The 18815-nt window shown below is 37.5% G+C and overlaps 1 protein-coding gene and 1 pseudogene across 5 annotated transcripts in view; both read right to left on the bottom strand.

Annotated features, from left to right (window-relative positions):
- Positions 1 to 18815, bottom strand: part of ITGB3BP (integrin subunit beta 3 binding protein) — a 127414-nt gene that overhangs the window by 72110 nt on the left and 36489 nt on the right. For all 5 annotated transcript variants that reach the window (XR_011649653.1, XR_009187189.2, XR_009187190.2 and 2 more), the window contains exon 3: positions 3880 to 4015. Coding sequence is in view for 2 of the 5 variants with exons in the window: in XM_058303463.2 (XP_058159446.1) it covers positions 3880 to 4015 (136 nt within the window). In the remaining 3 variants the exon portion in view is untranslated. The remainder of the gene's footprint in view (positions 1 to 3879; positions 4016 to 18815) is intronic.
- LOC101425413 (ubiquitin-ribosomal protein eS31 fusion protein-like) lies at positions 6512 to 7509 on the bottom strand (annotated as a pseudogene).

Below are 18815 nucleotides of genomic sequence, written 5' to 3'. Positions count from 1 at the left end.
CACAATAAAAAGAGACACATATTCCTGGTGCCACTGATAAGAATGCAAGTGGACACAGAAGAACACACAACGAATGGACACAGAGAGAAGACAATGGGGCGGGGGGCGGGGAAGGGAAGAGAAATAAATAAAAAGAAAAATAAATCTTTTTTAAAAAACCACATAATTAAATAGCTATTAGATATCCTATTTTCTGTCTGAAGAATACATACATCTCAAAACATTTTAACTTCCTTCTTTCTTCTTGCTTATTTTCCATGTTAGGGTGGTCTATTAAATAACAGACACTTATTTTTTTAATCCCTTCTCAAAATATTTGCCTTTTCCTTTATAGTAACTTTGTAATTAGATTTACCAACATTTTGCTACTTCATTTTTCACCATTGCTCTTTGCATTCCATTCCTTCATATGAGGGTCCATTTGCTTCTCATGGAAGTACATTTTAAGCAGTTCTTTCAGTGAGTTTCTGTGAATGGTACATTCACTAAGAATTTTCTGAAAACAGCTTCATTTCATCCTCAATTCTTGAAGTAAAGTTTACCAGTGATTTTTTTTTTCCCACAAACTACATGATTTTATTTATAAAACTCAACCTATTGCTTACTATTGCCTATATCCATTTATATAAACATCCTTGAAAATGTACTTAGAGCAAAGTACTGTTACTAAATATCTTATTAAGTTGATATCCCAGGGCATAAACTGCTAATACTATGGATAAAGGGCTAAGTGTAAGACGATACAAAAGTATCATAGACAATATCTTATCAATATTATCTTCAATCCATCGGTGGGATTTCCTCATTAGTAACCTTTATTCGTGCAATGATTTCATTTACAAAAATATGATTAAAATTTATAGTTCACATAATTATATTTTTGAATATTGCCTCTGCCCCATTTTTTCTATTCCTTTCTGAACACCAATTTGACATAGGTTAAACCTTTTTATTCTATCATTTTTCTTTTGTTTTTTATCACATTTTCTAGTTCTTTTTCTTTCTATGCTACATTGCTACGAACTGGGTGGTTTCCTCAGAGCTATTATTCAGATTACAAGTATTATTTTTAAGTATGTCGAATTTTTTTTTTATCCTTCTACTCGAATAAACAGTCTGATGTGTAAAAGAGAAAAAGAGTTTACCATCTGTGGCAGTTTGATATTATTTATGAATCCCCCCAAAAGAGAAAAATTATATGTGTAAACTGGCCTGTTCCTCTGGATACCCATTGATTATATTAAAGCCAAAGGTTTCAACTTTACTTGATAAAAGATTAGGGCTTTGACTTAACCTCATCAGTAGGGTATGACTCAGGGTTGAGTCCTCACCCTCTTGGTGGGCTGAAAAACAGGCTCTCACTCAAGAAGGCACAGGAAAAGAGAGAGTTCCATAGACACGGAAGAGGAGAGAACTTGGTCATTTTGGTCCTGCCACGTGACAGAAAGGAGAAGACTCAAACAGCTGAATCTCCAGGAAGAGAGATGAGCCATTTGTTTGCCTGATAGTTTACAGCTGAAGAAAAGAGAGTATCTGAGCATCTGAGAAGGCCTGGAAAGGAACAAGCCTTATGCCCACCTATAGTTGAAATCAGAAGAAGCTGGGACTATGGAGCCTTAAGAGGAAGAAGGAAGGAGATCACCCACCATCTTGCTTCAATGAGTGGCAACAGCCTTGAGTTACTCTTTAGGGTCTTGTACTAAGCTTTTACTCTAAATAGATCTCCTTTATAAAAGCCAACCAATTTCTGGTATTTTGCATTGGCAGCCCTTTGGCAACCTAAAATCTTAGTATTATAATCTGTGATAATTATCCAACTAAACGTCATCTGGGATCATGCGGTCATTCTTTTTATGGGTAAAAGGAATACTCCCTTAAGTTCAGATTTAATTTCAGTATGGAAATTGAGTATATATCCATTTAAAATCTATTCACATTTCTGTATATAGAGATGCATAATCTCTAAAGTATTAATTTTAAATCTCAAACAAAAGATGTATCAGGTATGTATAAAAAAGATTATAAAGTTCAAGAAAATATACACATTTTCATATATTTTGTGAAAACAAGCAATAGTAATAGCTTTAAGATAAAAAAAATTTGAATAAGGTAAAATCAAAGTCATTCAAAAGTTTAAGATATTATTATGTGTGTTGGGGACTGAATCATATCCCCCACAAAAGGTGTGTTCGGGTCCCAACCCCTGGTTCTGAGGGTATGACCTCATTTGTAAATAGGACCTTTGAGGATGCTATTAGTTAAGGTGTGTCTATACTTTATACAATATGGCTAAAGTCCTTATAAGCAAAGGAAATTGGACAGAGAAAAAGAAGTAACAAGAAGCTAGACGCTGGAAGAGAAAGGAGAGAATGTCATTATATGATAGAAAAGTCATACCAGGGAACTGAGAGTGCCTACAACTGCAAGCAGGAGAATCACATCCATTAACCATGTGGGATCTAAGACCCCTCTCAATTTAGAGGTGGAGTAGACATCACCATCCCAGGGTCCACAGGATAGAGGAATAAAATATGGATTAGAGTGGATTTACTGGTGTTCTACTATAGAATTATTGTGACTAGAAATGGAAGAAATTGTATCATTGATGTGGAGAAAGTGACCACAGTAGTTGCTGAAGGCAGGGAGAGGGAAGAAGAGATGTGATATGGGGGCATTTTTGGGACTTGGAGTTGTCCTAAATGATATTGCAGGGACACGTGCTGGACATTATACAGTGTAAACTATTATCCATGTGGTGCAGCAGTGCTCCAAAATATATTCACCAAATGCAATGAATGTGTCACAATGAAAAAAAAAAATCAATTAACAGTTCTAATATTCATTAAAAAAAAAAAAAGAAAAGTCAAGGAACCCCAAGGATTGCTGGAAGCCAGCCCCAGAATGCCACAGTCTTTGGGGACAGAGCATCACATTGCTAAAACCTCTCTTTTATACTAGACTTATATACTAGACTAGACTTATACTAGACTTATACTAGACTCAAAACTGAGCCAATAAATTCCCATTGTTTAAGCCAACCCATTTTATGGTATTTGTTTTAGCAGCTGGCAATCTAAAACAATGTGTTTCATTAAAACAAAATTACATAAAAAAGGCAAAACTTTTTTTTTTTCCTGTGTAGCTTCTAATATATGCTTAGCACACAATAAATATTAAGCAATAAAATAGGAATTGGGCTAATCATATCTAAAAATACATTTGCATATACTTAAAATATTATATTATAAAAACTGATATGTCACCGATTTATGGTCTTTTCTAATATTAATAATTAAATCTATAAAATCAGATTATTTTAACTTTTAAATAAATATTCTGGCAATAAACTAGAAAAGAACATAAAATATGTATGGTCAAAATTAAACTAACAAGGGAAGTAGACTTGGCCCAATGGAGAGGGCATCTGCCTACCACATGGGAGGTCCGTGGTTCAAACCCTGGGCCTCCTTGACCTGTGTGGAGCTGGCCCATGTGCAGTGCTGATGCGTGCTAGGAGTGCCGTGCCATGCAATATCTAAATTTTGTGCCCTTTAATCTTTGCACAAGATAGACAGCTTACTAAGGGGAGTACCTGTAAGCATTATAATTGATAGTAGCTGAAGGCAGTCATGTCATAATTTCTATTTAATGGATAGGCTAGTAACAAGACAGAGTCTGCTGTAGCGTTTTAAAGTAAATGCCTAGAAAGTTTACATTTCTGTCCAAAGTATTACCAACATTCTAGTGTTTTCTATGTTGAATTCTTTGAGAAGAGAAAAATCAGCTGCAGCGAGACCCATATATTTTTAAATCAAAATTTCGAACTTAACCAATAACTAGAAAAATCTTTTAATAAGTGGAAAAGGATGTTCAACTAACCATTTGATGGTCCATTTCTGTGCTCTTGTTCTTTAGAGCTTGTGGGAGAAGTAAATGGGCTCATTTGACGAGTTCCAGTTGTTGGAGAATAAGTTGTAATACTCTTCTTCCTTTTCATTTTTGAAAGATCAAATGACTGGAAATAAATAATTTTGGACAGAAATCTTTATTTAGTTATAGACCTTCGAAAATACTTTTTAAAACTCAGCAAAAGTCCAAACCAAAATTCTTGTCCTTGTTCTTTCTGTTCAGATTTCAAATATATTCAACAATCACTTCAAAATCATTAGTATCTTTTCAAATTACATAGATGTTCCTGGTCTCCACAATAAAAGCAACTTTTTGATATTTATGAAATTTAAACATTAAAGAGTTATACCTTCTGAGATGTATTTCCAAAAAAGTCAGATATGGCCAACTCTCCCAACCACATCCTGACATTTATGCTCAACTGAAACTGTAATACGGGGCCAGGCTAAGGAAACTTCCAGAGGTGCCAATTAACCAACACCTACAAGGAAATCCCAGAAAGGATTGGTGCTATCCTAAACTGTCACAAAGTTGCTCTGACAGTATTTTTACCTTACTGATAACCAAAATAATTTTCAAACAATTGAGCCAGGCATTTAAGGTCTTTGAGACAAATCCTTTCTGCAGCAACCTCCTCTGATTTCCCATAGACTGTATACATACCCATCTTGCTGTTAACATATTTCAGTAATTTTTTACATTTCTGCCTGCCTTATAAGAATTTGGGCATCTTAAAATAATTGCAATTTCTTCATTTATGAATGCTAGAACTTAAAAATATGTGATGAATGAATGACTGAAAAGGAACAAGTTCAGTAAACTTGGCCAAAATTACTTACATATATTTATTTGCTTATTAGTTCACTCGTCCAATATTAACTGGCACACAGTTTCAGTTACTAGGCTACATATGCATTTGCACCTCAGCTCATTCTGAGATTCTAGTCTGGAATGTCATCTTTTTTATCTTCCCCAAGACCTGTTCTTAGTTTACTTTAGGTCCCCTTGGTAATACATTTCCTCAAAACACCCATTATCACACTATTTAATAGTTCCTTCTTCTGAATTCCTTTAAAAGTTGTTTTACAAACTGCCCACTGGTCCCTCAGTATTTGCTAACTAATGTATATGAAGAAATATAAAAAAATTGTTCTAGTCTCAGGTAGCTTCTACTAAAAACTAAACAGCAGAAAAGAGGTCTTAAAGTATTACAGAAATTCAGAGGAAAGAGAAAATCAAAGTGGGATGCAATAATCCATCACAAAAGGAAAAGGGAAGGGTGAGACTTAAGTGAAGGGAAAAGGTTTTTAGAAAAATCTGAAATCTAGAGGTGGGACAGACAGCATAAGGTGGATTTAGGGGATAAAAGAAAGGTCTGGAGGGAAACGGACTTTGGCCCAGTGGTTAGGGCGTCCGTCTACCATATGGGAGGTCCACGGTTCAAACCCCGGGCCTCCTTGACCCGTGTGGAGCTGGCCATGCGCAGTGCTGATGCGCGCAAGGAGTGCCTTGTCACGCAAGGGTGTCCCCCGCGTGGGGTAGCCCCACGCTCAAGGAGTGCGCCCGTGAGGAAAGCCGCCCAGCGTGAAAAGAAAGAGCAGCCTGCCCAGGAATGGCGCCGCCCACACTTCCCGGGCCGCTGATGACAACAGAAGCGGACAAAGAAACAAGACGCAGCGAATAGACACCAAAAACAGACAACCAGGGGAGGGGGGGGAAATTAAATAAATAAATAAATCTTTTAAAAAAGAAAAAAAAAAAAAAAAGAAAGGTCTGGAGGTTCTTGGGATGTTGCCAACATTTAGAATTAAACTGTAGCTTGGTAGTTGCCTTGAAATAGCTACATAATGCTGCATGGTCAACTATCCTTTATTTTTATTTTTTATTTTTTGTCTTCTTAAAAATTATTTATTTTTTTATTACATTCAGAAAATATGAGGTCCCCCTATACCCCCCACCCCCCTACCCTTTATTTTTAATACCAGTGGCAGAAAGAGTAATCATGTCATCTTTTAAATGATCTTGGGGGAAGCAGACTTGGCCCAATGGATAGGGTGTCTGTCTACCACGTGGAAGGTCCGTGGTTCAAACCCCAGGCCTCCTTGACCCGTGTGGAGCTGGCCCATGTGCAGTGCTGATGTGCGCAAGGAATGCCGTGCCACGCAGGGGTGTCTCCGGCGTAGGGGAGCCCCACGCGCCAAGAGTGCGCCCCGTAAGGATAGCCACCCAGTGCGAAAGAAAGTGCAACCTGCCTAGGAATGGTCACGCACACACAGAGAGCTTACACAAGATGACGCAACAAAAAGAAACACAGATGCCCATGCCACTGACAACAACAGAAGCAGACAAAGAAGAACATGCAGCAAATCAACACAGAGAACAGACAACTGGGTGGGGGGAAGGGGAGAAATAAATAAAAAATAAAAAAAATAAAAAATAAATGATCTTGGTATTACTTACAGAATCTATAGCATCAAATACATAGTAATAAAATCTTCTTTACAGTTAAGATTTTAAATGATAAATGCTTCTTTGTATTGGGAAACAAAAGACATTCTATTCTTTCTATTATGTAGCCATAGTAGCCACACAGGTAACCAGTACATTTTTGTTTGTTTTTAGCTTATGTTTTTTATTAATCCACATATAATTACTTGTCTTCTGGTTTGTTGAAGCAATAAGTCAGACAACACTTGCCACAATAATGTCTGTTGAAGTGGCTGGCCATAAAAACACCAGCACCACATCTGAAGGGCACTCCCTATGAAGGTGACTCATTTTGCCATTCTCATCCACCTTACAGTATTTCAGGACAGCCATCTTAATCTTCTTTCTCTTTTGCTTATTCTTTTTGGGAGTAGTGTAAGACTTCTTCCTTTTCTTAGCACCACCACGAAGTCTCAACACAAGGTGAAGAGTGGATTTCTTTTGAATGTTGTAGTCAGACAAAGTACGTCCATCTTCCAGTTGCTTGCCAGTAAAGATCAGTCTCTGCTAATCAGGAGGAATTCCTTCCTTATCCCAGATCTTGGCTTTCACATTTTCTATTGTATCCAAAGGTTCAACCTTAAGAGTGATGGTCTTTCCCATCACAGTTTTTATGAAAATCTGCATCTTGGTGGAGGTTCCACCACAGATGGTGGATCTAACCAATACCTTTTTAAAAAAATCAAACTCTAATATCAAGTTATAACTCTAAAGCAATGTCTTTTTTTTTTTTTTTTCTTGTAGGGTGAAAGGGTTTTAAGTCTCTTTATCCTCTTTATCAGGTAGTTACTATTACTCTCCATCTTGTGTTTTCACCTATTTATATGTCTTCAGTCATAAACCATGACATTTATCCAACACCTACCCTACTTTTCCAAGAACTTATTCCCAGAATTATTGCACTGTGGATGTACAATAAATGAAAGTCACTTTCCTAATGTACATTATTCAATCTTTTTCTATTTTCACCAAAAAATTATTTTATCCAATTGCAAAATGTCTACACATTTCAACTGTAGATCATACATTTCTCCTTTAAAACAATTTTCTAGCTTTCAGAAAATAACTGTGCTTGTGTGTGCATGTACCTCCCTTTAAAAATACTGAAGTTTCTTTTCCTTTCTTTTGGTTGTTAAGTGTTCAAAAGAAAAAGGTCTGTCTATATCATTACACAAGGGGGTGGGGGAATGAAAATCTATCTTTCCCTACTATCCCACTAAATATTCTTTAGTAAATAACATATTTTAATATATCTGTCTTCTGGTATATACAAAGGCATAATCTTACATTCCTAAGTATTCTTTCCCCTCAAGGTTTTACCAAGATCCTCTAATTTTTACTCCACGAAGATGCTTAGAAATGATTCTAAGTGAAGTCTAGAAATTATCTAAAAATCTCTATTCTGCCATCCCCTATACTAGCCTATTCATTAGTCTCCCACAACAGAAAGAGTTAAGACTGAGATTTGAGAGAAGACTGAGCCACTAATTGAGAAGTTGGGCCCTTTTTGCACTCAAAAGAAAAGAGAAAAAAAAAGGGCTATCTACCAGACCCTTTAGAAAAACAGAGGAAGAAAAAGTGAAGTGAAGGATTTGGTTAGAGAAGGGATAAGATTCAAAATGCAAACAACTTATTTCAGGAAGATTGTAAGGAAATAGAAATCATAAAATAAGTTACAACTACTTCTATAAATAAAGTTACAACTACTTCTAATATTTATTGCCTCCCTAGAGCTATTTAACATTACTAAACAGAAAAATGCCATGTTCTAGATTCTGTCTATGATCAGCTCAAATACCACTGTACTTTTTGCAAGGAGGTCAAACCTTCAATATTAGCAAAACTGAAACTTGGGCATTGATTTTTTGGCCTTAAAAAAAAATCAATGTCCTCGCATAATTTCAAATGGCTGTGACATTCTCCTTCAACATCTTTCACAAATGGTGGCTTGTTTCTTCACCTTGCTTAAGCATATTCTACCAAAAAGATGCCAGCATTTTATTGATTTTTACCTATTATAAACAGTCTAGAAAGTACTAAGGGTTTTTTTCAGGATGAAATATGATATATATAAAAGATCTGTTATTATTATGAACTACCAGCCTATACTGTCACTGAAATATTTAAAACACAGGACAATGAGAAACAAGAGAAAAAAGAATAAAAGCAGAAAGGGCGAGAATTCTTTATAACTTTATAATTGGTTAACTAGGTTACTGGCATATCTTACCTAAGTTATAATTATTATAAATTATATTTAATAATTATGGAATTTGCATTAGAAAATTCTAAAACTAAGCACCATCTACCTCAAGGATTTTTCAAAATTTGGATTTATGGTTCTTAAAAAAGTCCCAGATATCAACTACTTTCTTCAGCTGCCACAATTATAATTTCTATTCGTTCTAAAAATAGCTGGAATTTTCTTGTTTTTATGTAGTTAAAGAAAACAAAAGCATTCAGCACTTATCTCAGTGATTTTACAGGGATAGCAGGGAAAGAATATGACCACTACATTAGATTTGTGGTAATGAAAATGTTCTATTTCTTGAATGGGTATTTGATATAACACAGCAGTATATATTTGTTAAAACCCATCAAACTGTACACTCAAGATCTGTGATTTGCACAATATTTAAATTTCACTTTCATAAAAAAATGTTAACAGGAAAATAAAAGAAACATTGGCTAAATAGTTGATACACTAGTTTTCCTATTTGTACGTCATTCTCCCACAATTTTAAGATATTAAAACATAATTTTAAGATTAAAGATATCATTATTCTACTTGCAGTATAATCCTTATAAAATTCTTCTGAAATATTTTCATGGCTATTTCTCATCACACCTTCATACATCTTGTATTATTCAGAAGAAAAGATGAAGTGGGTTCTACCCAAATATATTTTTGTTTATTGAAGTATGGTCTATGTACAATAAAGTACACAGAGCTTAAGAGTTCAGCGATACACATGAAGGTAAGAGACAGAGCACTTTCATCACCACCTTGTCCCTTTCTTTCATCACCACCTTGTCCCTTTTTCCAGTTAACTTCCCCTCCAGAGCCCAGAGGCAACCACTTTCTAATTCCTACAACCATAGATTAGTCTTGCCTATTTTTCAGCTTCACATAATGAGGTATGTAACTTTTGTGTTAGGCTTCTTTGCTCAACATGTTTTTGAGATGACTTATATTGTTGCCTTTGTTAAGTAGTTGGTTCCTTTTTATTGTTCAGCAGTATTCCTTTGTATAAATATACCACAGTTTGTTTCTCCATTCTCATCTGGGTTTTGTTTTTTTCCTCCAGTTTTGGGCTTTTATGAATTAACTTGCTAAGAACATTCTTATACACATCTTTTGTAGATATATGTTTTCATTTCTTTGGAGGGTATCTAATAGGGGAATTGTTAGGTTATAGGATGGATATAGGTTTAACTTTATTTTTTAAATGCCAGTTATCCAGAGTGTTTGCATCTTTTTAAACTCCCATCAATATAAGAGTTCCAATTATTCCACTTAAAATACACTAATCAAGCTTAACATCACAGAGAGAAAATCAGGTATTATGTGCCCTCTGATACAGTGTACCAGGAGCAAGCCATCACACGATCTATAATACATTTTGCCAAAAAACTGAATCAATCTGTTGAAGCCTGTAAAACTCATTACCAATTTAAAGGAAATAGAAGTGACAGAAGAATATATCGAGTGACACATCAAGTATTCAACCAGCAAAATCCAAATTGGGGAAAACTCAGTTCTTTTTCAACAAAGTTGAGAAGAATGACAAAGGGGGGGGGGGGGGAGAAATTTGTAAGATTATTAACCTTAAGATCCTGACAAACAACAATGAAAAACAGACAACACTTTATTAATTAAGGATATTGAATCTTTAATTAATGATATTGAATCTTTAATTAAAACCCTTCTGACAAAGAAATTCTAGCCCTGGATGGCTTCTTTGATGAGTACTATCAACATTCTTAGGGGAAAAAATCCACTCCTACACAATGTCTTTCAAAAAATATTGAAGAACACCATGGAGGCTGGTGTCCATTCTACTGTGGCAGCACAAGCCGCCTCATGAGCTATTCTGTGGTTGGAGTTAGAAATTCCATTTCCCAAAAATGGGGGCTACCAACTTCAGCTACTGCTTAGTAAATTTGGTGGGCGAAAGTATAATCCTAAGAACAGCTAAAGTTTGAACATGTCCAAGTTAGAAAGAGGTTGGTAGCTGCCATTTTAAGTCTACCTCCAGCATAAGGGGAAGTGGGGCTGCCTGAAAATCACAGTGAAGATAGGGACTGGCTTCTTTACACCCAGATCAGATTACAGTCCTAGCTTAGGCTCCAGCCCCACTTCTGGCAGGAATGAGGCTAGGGGGGTCTGCACCAGCTTCTTCAAGTAACTGTAGGCACTTCTGCCAACACAGACTGTTAATACACTAGTTTTTCTATTTGTATGTCATTCTCCCACAATTAGGGCTCCATCCCTGTACCCCAATAGTATAAGAGGGGATATATGAAGGAACAAATGGCTTGTGTGTGGACTGATATCCAAGGACTGTGACTTGCTGGGTCCTCCATGGAGCAGAGCAGATGCTGGAGAGACAGACACATGTTGCAGAAAATCCCCACTCTGAGTACGGTCTCATAGACAACGTTGAGTGGACAGTAGAAAATGAGAAGATTAACACAGAAAAGCCACCAAAACAGAAGGTGGACCTCCAGTCTTTATCAACTTGTGCCTATCAGGATCAGACAGTTGTGCCTATCTTATAACAGAGACTTGCCACGTTTGCAAAGGAAAGACCACCAAATTCCATTAAATTTCTAGCTTCATACCTTTTAAAAAACAAGGCACAGTTTGAAGATTAAAACCGATTTTTTGGAAAAACAGAAAAATTTTGGTTGCTACTGTAGATTTACATGATTAAGAGGCAGCTTTAATTTCCAAGATTTCCCACCCTTTTGGGAAGTATAAGAACTGTGAGGACCATAGAACTTATCTCCAGATTTGCAGAAAAGAACATATTTCCTTTATTTTTATTTAATCACCACACTTACTTAGTGTATTCTGTTTAATTTTTTTCTCAGATTGTCTTTGTTTTCAAAGTGACCTTCAAAATAAACTGTTAAAATGTAAAAAAAAAAAAAAAAGAAAGTGGAAAACTGTTTCCTCAGCCTTTCCTGGCTATGGCAGGCACTATGGCCCACACAAACTGATTTGTTAAGCGCCTTCAATTCCATCTCCACCCCTTCACATCCCACATAGGATAGGAGGGGACTGGTGTTTCCTCAGCCTCTGAGGGCAACTATAGGCACTTTTGGCCTACATGAACTCAACTGTTGGGTGCCTGTGGTCTCAACCCACCCCCAGCAGGACAAAAAAGGGACTGTGTTTCCCCAGCCTCTCTGGGTAACTGCAGGTGCTTTGGAGCCACACAGACTGAATAGTTGAACACCTTAAACTCCATCCCTGCCCCAAGTAGGATAGGAGGGAAGCTGTGTTTCCACAGCCTTTCAGGGCAAAGGCAGCACTTGTGGCCTGTATAGACTGGACTGTTAGGTGCCTGTGGATCCACCCCCACCACTCAAGAGGACAGGAGAGGGCTGGTATTTCTTCTGCCTCTCTAGGCAACAGCATGCACTTTGGGCCTACATGGACTGAACTACTGGGCACTGGTGGTCCATTCCTACCCCTTAAAGGGCAGGAGGGACAGTACTCCTTCAGAATCTAAGGGCAACTGCAGGTGCATTCAGCCTACATGGGTTACATTGTTAAGCACTTCAGAGGGCACACCCCTATCCCTGCTGGAGATGTTGGGGCGGGGGGGGGGGAGGGGGGACAGACACGCTGCTATAACAGTCTGGGAAACTGTAGTCATTTTGGACTTGCATGGCATAGATTGCTGCCCATACCTGCACCTCCATCCCTGCCCAAGGCAGGGTAGGATGGGGCATGAAGTTTCATTAGTCTCTCCAGACAACTACAGACGGTCTTGGCCTGAACAACTTGGATTATTATACATGACTATGGCTCTGTCCCTACCCTTGGCAGAGGAGAAAGATCGGAGATGTTTCACTCTTTCCTGATGCAAGGCAGGCAGCTTCAGCCTCCACAGCTTACAGGACCAACAAATCATCGATTCCTACTATACAAGCATCAAGGGAGAAAGGGTAAGAAAGCCCTAAACTAAAGAGAGAAACTGCACCCAGAATACATGTATCTAGTAAGCCAGATGCCAAGACACCAACAAAAAATATAATCCATACCAAGATACAGGAAGCTATGTCCCAGTTAAAAAAACAAGATGAGCCTTCAGATGACATAAAGTAGTTGAAACAATTAACCATAGATGTTCAAGCAAATCTCCTTAATAAATTCAAAGAGATGGCTAAAGAGATTAAAGATAATAAGAAGACACTGGGGGAGCACAAAGAAGAATTTGAAAGCATACATAGGAAAATAGCAGATCTTATGAGAATGAAAGCAAAAATAAACGAAATACCCTGGAGGCATATAACAGCAGATTTAAAGAGGCAGAAGGAAGAATCGGCAAGCTTAAAGGCATGGCCTGTGAAAGTAAACACACAAAAGAAGAGATGAAGTAAAGAACAGAAAAAATTGAACAGGGTCTCAGTGAAATAAAAGATGGCAAGAGATGTACAAACACACATGTCATGGGAATCTCAGAAGGAGAAAAGAAGGAAAAAGGGGCAGAAGGAATATTTGAAGAAATAATCATAGAAAATTTCCTAACACTGTTAAAGGACATAGATATCTGTGTCCAAGAAGCAAAATGTACATCCATTCAAATAAATCTAAATAGACCAACTCCAAGACACATACTAATCAGAATGTCAAATGCCAAAGACAAGAGAGAATTCTGAGAGCAGTAAGAGAAAAGCAATGCATAATATATGGGATACTCAATAAGATTAAGTGCCAATTTCTCATCCAAAACCATGGCGGCAAGAAGATAGTGGTATGGTGTATTTAACATAATTCAGGAGAAAAAACTCCCAACCAAGAATTTTATATCCAGCAAGAATGTCTTTCAAAAATGAGGGTGAGTTTAGCATATTCACAGATTAACAGAAACAGAGTTTGGAACCAAGAGACTGGCTTTACAGGAAATACTAAAGGGTGTGCTACAGGCTGAAAAGAAAAGACAGAAGAGAGAGGCTTGGAAGAGAGTCTAGAAATGACGCTGCACCAGTAAGTATCAGTAGAAGTAACTAAAAGAGTCAAAAGACTGGTGACATCTTTACGTGTTTGTATATACATCTTCAGTATCCTTAAAAAAAAAAAAAAAAAAAAGACTGGTGAAAACAAAATACGGCAGATAAAAACCAAAGGTCAAAATGGGTGAAATAAGAACTGCCTTTAGAGTAACAACATTGAATGTTAATGGATTAAACTCCCTAATCAAAAGACACAGACTGGAAGAATGGATAAGAAAATATGAGCCACTTACCTGCTATGTGCAAGAGACTCACCTGAGACCCAAGGATAACAATAGATTGAAAGTGAAAGGCTGGAAAAAGATATTCCACAAGTGCAGTAACCAAAAAAACGAAACAAACAAACAAAAAAAACAGCTGGAGGAGCTGTATTTATATCAGCTGAAATAGACTTTAAAAGACACTAGCGGGAAATGGACTTGGCCCAGTGGTTAGGGAGTCCATCTACCACATGGGAGGTCCATGGTTCAAACGCCGGGCCTCCTTGACTGGAGCTGGCCCATGCACAGTGCTGATGCGCGCAAGGAGAGTCTTGCCACACAGGGGTGTCCCCGCGTGGGGGAGCCCCACGTGCAAGGAGTGTGCCCCATAAGGAGAACCGCCCAGCGTGAAAGAAAGGGCAGCCTGCCCAGGAATGGGGCCGCACACATGGAGAGCTGACACAACAAATTGACGCAACCAAAAGAAACACAGATTCCTGTGCCGCTGACAACAACAGAAGCGTACAAAGAAAACTCAGCAAATAGACACAGAGAACAGACAACTGGGGTGGGAGGGAGAAGGGGAGAGAAATAAATAAATAAATCTTAAAAAAAAAAAAAGACACTAGCAATGTACAATCTGAGGAGGAAGTTGGGGAAAAAATTCCATTTACAGATAGTGACTAAAAGAATCAAATATTTAGGAATAAACTTAGCCAACAATGTAAAGCACCTGTATTCAGAAAACTACAATGCATTATTAAAGTTTAAAAGACCTAAATAATTGGAAGAACATTACATGATCACAGATTAGAAGACTAAATATCATTAAGATGTCAATTTTACCCAAATTGATAAACAGATTCAAATCAATCCCAACGAAAATTGCACCAGCTTTTAAAAAATAAATGGAAAACATGATTATCACATTTATTTGGAAGGATAAGGGGTCCTGATTAGCCAGAAACATTTTAAAAAGGAAAAGCTAAGTTGGAAGACTCTCACTTCTGAATTTTAAACCATATTACCTAATACATAGGTAAAAAACAGCATGGTACTGGCATAAAGAAAGACACATAGACCAATGATGTTTCAGAAACAGACCAGTACATCTATGGTCAAGTGATTTTTGACGAGCCTGTCAAACCCACCCAGCTCAGGCAGAATAGTCCATTCAACAAACGGTGTTGAAAGAACTGGCTATCCATAGCCATGATTAACTCAAAATGGATCAAAAATCTAAATATGAAAGCAAGAACCATAAAGCTTCTAGAAGAAAATGCAGGAAAACATCTTCAAGGCCTGGTGGTAGGAGATGGATTCAAAAAGGAGATAAGAGGAAGACTGAGATGGACTACTGATGCTTAATGTATACAGAAGCTTTAATTAACTTTACTGTAAAAGTGTGGACATGTATAGAGTTGATGGGAACACATACTGAGTAACAACTGGTTGTAAATGGGAATGTGGCTGGAAAAGGTAGTCTAGGGATATAAATGTCAATAGAAAAAAAGCTAGAGGATAATCTAGGGACTGAATAATACAATAAACCCAGAGGTGGATGAGAATTGTGGTTGATGGTACAGATGCAAGAGTGTCTTTGTGAGCTAGAGCGGATGTCTGTCACTATTGCAAGGTGGTGTGAATGTGGAGAAGCATGGGAAAAATACAACTGGAGTGACCTACGGACTGTGGTTAACAGCAATATTGTAACAGTCACGCATCTATGTCAAAGATGTACTGTGTCGATAATGGGAGGATATGGAAATAGTGTGCCAGTGTACGGTATGGACCATGGTTAGTGGTAATATTCTGAGGATATTATCTCATAATCTGTAACTAATGTTCCACCACGGTGTGGTGTGCTGATAGAGGGGTATTGTACGAGAATTCTGCACCTGTGCATGATTGTTATGTAACTTCACAACTTCTGTAAAAAATATATTTAAAAAGCAATAATAGGGTGGGGGTTAGGGGAAAAACACACCAAATATACGATACAGACTACTGTAAGATTTTGATGATATTCTTTCACAGTTTGTAACAAATGTCTCACAACAATGTAAGGTATTGTTGTGTATGGGACCCACGTATGATGTTATGCTTGTTTGCTTTGTAAGCTCACAACTTTTACTATACACTTACTGTTTATGTATGTTCATGTATAAATAACAATAATAATAATAGGGTGGGTTGGGGGAAAATACACCAAATATAAGATACTTTGGTTGGTAGCAGCATTTTGAAGATGCTCTTTCTTCATTAGTTAAAAATGTTTCACAACAATGCAAGGTATTGGTGGTAGGGTAAGGTATGAGAGCCCTGTAAGATGCTTTGTATGTTTGTTTTGTAAGTTCACAACTATTACTATACACTTCTTGTTTATGTATGAGTGATATACTTCAATAAATTTTAAAAAAAGAAGGCAATACTGAAAGGAGCAGACACGAATGAAATAGAAAATAAGCCCATCCTAGAAACAAAGTAACTAGGTTATAATTCTGTTTGGTTGAGGAAACTGAATCCAGCAATATTACTTGGATATATGAAAAAACTGGAAACAGACGGTAAGCTTTATATCAATGTTAAATTTCTTGAACTTGATAACTGAACTTAAGGTGGTTATATAAGTGAATATCCTTGTTCCTAGGAAATGTACATAAAGTATCTTGTGTTAAAGGAACATGATGTATACAACCCTACATTCAATTGGTCAGAAAATAAATATTACTTCAAAATAAAACGTTTAAAGAAAAAAAATAAGATCATTAAGAACCATTAAAAAAATTGATGTAAGACACATAGAAAACAAATAGCAAAATGGTGAACTAAGTCTTCCCATATCAGTAATAACTAGAAATTTAAGAATGTAACTAGTTGGCAGAATGGGTAAAACAAAACAAAACAAAACAAAAACATGATCTGTTTATATGCTGTTTATAAGAGACTCACTTTATTTTATTTTATTTTATTTTAAGATTTATTTTTTATTTCTTTCTTTCCCCTTCCCCTCTGCCCCAGTTGTCTGCTCTCAGGGTCCATTCGCTGTTGTGTTCTTCTGTGTGAGAATCACTTTAGATTCAAAGATGCAAACAGGTTCAGCATAAAGGGATGGAAAATATTCTACACACATAGTTCTCAAAAGAGAGCTGAAGTGGCTAAACCAAGATCATACAAAATCAACTTTAAGACAAAACTCATAACTCATAACGAAGAAGAACAATAGTGTTTTAAATAGTAATTTTAAAAGGGTCAATCCATCAAGAAGATATAACAGCATCCCTTTGCTTCCAGCCAGTACTTGGCCCAGAAGCTGCCCAACCAGAGGAATAGGGCTGCAGGCTAAGCTGGGCTCTGGATCTAACCAATAGTTTGCAAGTTGCTATTCCAAGAGAATACCAGAGGAGCCACAGCTGAGGCAAGATGCTGGCATATTTATGAGCTCAACAAGTGAACGGGGTTTGGCTTCCTATCTGTGACCACTCATGCCAGTCAGGGTTGTGCTGATTCCAGTGGATGTCTTTGGAATCAGAGTGAGATGCTCATGGACAGCTTCAGGAACCTGAAGGAGGGCTAGGCTTTTAAGAAGTCTGCCAAGGGCTTAGAATCTATTCATGTCATTGGACCTTTTGAGAATAAGAGGTGGCCAAAGAGGAAGACCATGTAGAAGCGAAAAATAAAGACTGATGTTACAACTATGGAGGTCTAGCCCATTATATTAAAGAATGTAAGCTGATGCCCCAACGTAAGAAGTGCCTCTTCTGCCAGACCATTAGCCTTAAGTCCTTGGAAGGGTCAGCAGGTTTTCAGTTCACAAAGAAACCTAGCTTTCTTTCACAAGAAAGAAAGGATACACAGTCCTGCTCTACTCCCAGAGGCTCAAAATTTAGCCATAGTGGGTAGTAACTATCCTTTTACTATTAGAATTTTTGAGAAGGCATCGATCAGACAGTGGAGTACAGTAGACAGGGAGCAACTGGCACTCAGGTTGGAGTCCATAGCATGACCTTCACTTTGCCCTTGATCAGGAAAGGAGTGAAGCAAGGGAACTCCAACCCTTGTCTATTCATCACAAGAAAGGGTTTCGGGGGGATGGGGCAGGGAATCCATCAAGCACCTGCATGCTTTACCCAAGCTCCAACCCCAGAAACTTCAGCTTTTGAAAGTAGACAGGATAGGGAAGCTATTTTTCTTTTCAAGAATGACATCATATTTCCTATGCTAGAGGGAAAAGATAAAGCATGAGTTCAGACTGACTGACCCAATCCAAAGCAACCATTATACATTCTATGGGATGGAATCTATCAGGTATAGGGCAGGGTTTTACCATGTGTTATCAATGCATAACCCACTCTTGGAAAAGGGTGCTAGAACTATCCCAAGCAATGGGTTGTGGTGACAGGCAAAAGAGGTGATTGGGAATCAGCTACAAACCTGCTGAAATAAGCTCACTCCTACCCCATTCTGATCTGATATGATTTTATTTATTTGCTCCCTTGAATTAAAGCAACTTGGGTCATATTTTCTCCAGGATGCCAACTGCACTAGCTGTACATGAATAATGTATCTCGTGCATTTACTTTTTCCTCTCTCACCATAAATGTTCTGGTTTTATACTTTTATATAGTTTAACCTAAGGCTCTCATTCCTGTATGTTGCTCTCAGGTAACAACCAATCTCAGGTATACTTCGGCAGCAGCTCCAGGTGTGCAGAGCAGGAATATTTTTTGTTGTTGTATCACCACAAAGAACAACTACGTGGAATATATCTACTGAATGACCTAATTTTTTGCCAGTAAGAGCTGGACTTTCTGCCATAGTGTCCTCTTGAAACACTCTGAAAATGTTTCATGAGCAATGAGATTTCTTTTTTTTCTCTCCCCTCTGCCCCCCCTTCGCTGCCCCAGTTGTCTGTTCTCTGTGTCTATTTGCTAGGTGTTCTTCTTTGTCCGCTTCTGTTGTTGTCAGCAG

This window comes from Dasypus novemcinctus, chromosome 9 (assembly GCF_030445035.2).
Source record: "Dasypus novemcinctus isolate mDasNov1 chromosome 9, mDasNov1.1.hap2, whole genome shotgun sequence".
Taxonomy (NCBI): Eukaryota; Metazoa; Chordata; class Mammalia; order Cingulata; family Dasypodidae; genus Dasypus; species Dasypus novemcinctus.
The sequence above is the reverse complement of the archived record's forward strand: the minus strand, read 5'-3'. Positions and strand labels throughout refer to the sequence as shown.